General features: G+C 34.8%; 1 protein-coding gene across 1 annotated transcript; it reads left to right on the forward strand.

Moving 5' to 3' along the window:
* Positions 1–820: 820 nt before the first annotated feature.
* LOC131873499 (putative serine/threonine-protein kinase) lies at positions 821–2,698 on the forward strand (the record flags this gene model as incomplete). Its single annotated transcript, XM_059216354.1, has 7 exons — positions 821–917; positions 1,069–1,194; positions 1,302–1,432; positions 1,513–1,726; positions 1,821–2,052; positions 2,134–2,221; positions 2,384–2,698. Coding segments are annotated over 7 exons (1,203 nt in total), but the record flags the coding sequence as incomplete, so codon positions are not given.
* Positions 2,699–3,073: the final 375 nt, after the last annotated feature.

Here is a 3,073-nt window from a genome sequence, read left to right on the forward strand (position 1 = left end):
ATTTTAACATTTTCTTATCTTTGTGTAGTCCTTAATCCCTATTGATCTCTCTACGAAACATTGCATTGCCAGAGAGTATAATGTTTTTAAGATTGGAAATGGTTGTCATTCAATCTGTTGAATTGTCTTCCTTTAAAAAGTGTTTATTCTCATATCCTTCCTTATTGGCCTCTTACACCTCATCTCAATAATAAGTGGAAATGCAAATTGCTTTCAAATTTTGATTCAAAATGAGTGGTCAAATATGGAAGTCAAAAGATGATTTGTATACTCAAGTGCTAGCCTAGAAAATTTTACATTGCAAGCTATGTGTCGAGGATAGATTGAAATGTATGATGATTCAACTAAATAATTGTGCCTTTTGCCTATGTGTTGAGAATATGAAACATATATTTTAGGACTACATATGTTTTAGGAAGCAATTACCACTTATGTTTAAAAACTTTTATGCTATTTTCTATAATGAACTAAATTGAAAAGAAGTTATCTTTGGTTTTGGTACACATGCCAATGTTAAAACTAAATATTTTACAATGTCTCCCGAAAACTATCATCAGACAACTATCACTTTAAGACTTTATTCTGATATTTTTCTTCAAGTGGCTTTTCTATTTTCGCAGTTCTAAGTTTATACAAGAAGAATAGAAAAATCATAAAACAACTTCAGCAAATTAAAGAACAAGTGCTACAATTCTAATTTGCCTCTAACAAGACAATTTATGGACTTGCCTCGTGTATACGTTCCATTGAAAGGGATTCCTGCGAAGAATGCCTGAGTACTGCTAAGACCAACATAAATAAGTGTTTTCCTCGCTCCCAGGGGAGGGCTATAGACGCCGGCTGCTACTTGCGATACGATTCCAAACCCTTTTTTCCAGGCAATGCGACTATCGATTTGGAACCTTTCTTACACACAGGTGAGAATTTAATTATATATTCAATTGAAGAGCTTGCAATTTTGTTGACCTTTTTTTTTTTTTTTTTTGACACTTTTCCTTAGAAGCAAGATTGAATTTATAGTGTTAGGCACTTTTCCTTAGGAGCGAGATTGAATTTTTTGATTTTCAGGGAAGAAGAAGGTGAGTTCTACAGTGTGGGTAATAATTGGTGTTGTGGGAGGGGTATTCATACTTGGCCTCATAACTTGTCTCCTTGTTTTCCGGAAGCGGATAACGAGGACAGGGCAGAAACAAGGTGAACTCTTAAACGCTAATTTAAATATATTGTAGATAAGGAGTTGCAAATGTCTTGAAAGTCAGTTCGATCTTAATCTATACTAATGTAACAAATATATAGAACAGTGGATACTGAAGAAGAAGCAACAGAACTTCAAGGGCCAGGAGATTTTGATTTCGAGATACTGAAAAAGGCAACTAACAATTTTGATCAAGCAAATAAGCTTGGAGAAGGAGGGTTTGGTGAAGTATTCAAGGTATATTATCACTTATTTTATTCTCTAATTAGGCTTCTGCGTTTATATTATTCAAATGATGGGTTCTTTGATATTTTCAGGGTACGTTGAAAAATGGTAAAGATGTGGCAGTAAAGAAGCTGATATTAGGTCAATCTGCACGGGCAGTATCTGAATTCGAACGCGAAGTGAAACTTATTTCCAATGTTCATCACAAAAATCTTGTGCGTTTACTTGGTTGTTGCAGACAAGGCCAAGAAAGACTCCTGGTTTATGTGTACATGCCCAACAGCAGCCTCGACAGAAAATTATTTGGTTTGATATTCTGTAACTTTCCTCTTTCGCTTCTGTCATGTGTTACAACAAACATGATAGGTTTTTAAACTCTAGTGAATTGCTCTACATGTAGGAGAACAAAGAAATCCTTTGAGTTGGAAGGAAAGGTTCAAAATTATTCTGGGCACTGCTCGTGGTCTGGCCTATCTTCATGAGGAATTCCATGTCCGTATCATCCATCGTGATATTAAATCAAGCAATATATTACTTGACCAAAATTTTGAGGCAAAATTAGCAGATTTTGGGCTGGCAAGACTTCTCCCAAATGATAAAAGTCATGTTAGCACAAAATTAGCAGGAACCTTGTGAGAAAACCTCTCCTTACTCCATCATTTTTCTAATCAAAATTTTCAAATATAGTAAGACCATTTTTTTTTCCTTTGCAGAGCATACACGGCTCCAGAATATGCTGGCCATGGGCAACTAACAGAGAAAGCTGACACCTATAGCTTTGGTGTGGTGGTTCTTGAAATTGTCAGTGGCAGATAAAGCATTGACTTGAATCAACCACCTCATATGCAATATCTTCTTGAATGGGTATTTTAAAACTCTAATAGGACTATTTTAATCCTTTTATCCCATCATTCTCTCCGTTAAAAAGCTTGATCATTATAAATAAATAAAAATTTATTGCAGGTCTGGAGCCTATATGAAGAAAACAAGGTTTTAAAGATGGTGGAAAGTCAAGAAAGAATGGAAGGGTATAGCGATGAAGAGGTGGTGAGGGTGATAAACCTTGCACTTCTATGCATACAAGGTGCTGCCTCTCATAGACCATCCATGTCCGAGGTTGTGACATTACTGTTGAGTAAAGCTGAGATTGATTTTCAGAAACCTCTGCAGCCAGCATTCATAGATGTGGTGTACAAAGTACGTGGAGAAAGTACCACTCTTACCACATCTTCATCTCAATCAAATGCCATGGTTACAGAATCCCTCGATGCTCGTTAGTAGTGGTTATTTCTGTTGTTGATGGATACATGGAGAGCAACAAGGAAGGATAGATTGTTAAGTTCTAATGGATTACACAGTTCCTCGCTATTTTCAAATAGGATTTAAATATTATAACATATATTTCCTTTCTATCTTTAAAAATAATCAGGATTTTTTCCAAAAGAGACGTGTATCTTACTCATTTGTAAATTTAAATGTTGGACAAAAGTGGTATATTTTATAGTTGAGTGGCGACCTTATTTCTATTTCAAATATGAAGGATAGAATTTTGTTATCATAGTATTGCATATAGATGACATAATATTAATTCTTAATAGTATGAGAATGAAAACTCTCTTACAATTTGATTTGGATAAATTATTTTCATTATAA

The sequence above is a fragment of the Cryptomeria japonica genome, unplaced genomic scaffold (assembly GCF_030272615.1).
Source record: "Cryptomeria japonica unplaced genomic scaffold, Sugi_1.0 HiC_scaffold_1848, whole genome shotgun sequence".
Lineage (NCBI taxonomy): Eukaryota > Viridiplantae > Streptophyta > Pinopsida > Cupressales > Cupressaceae > Cryptomeria > Cryptomeria japonica.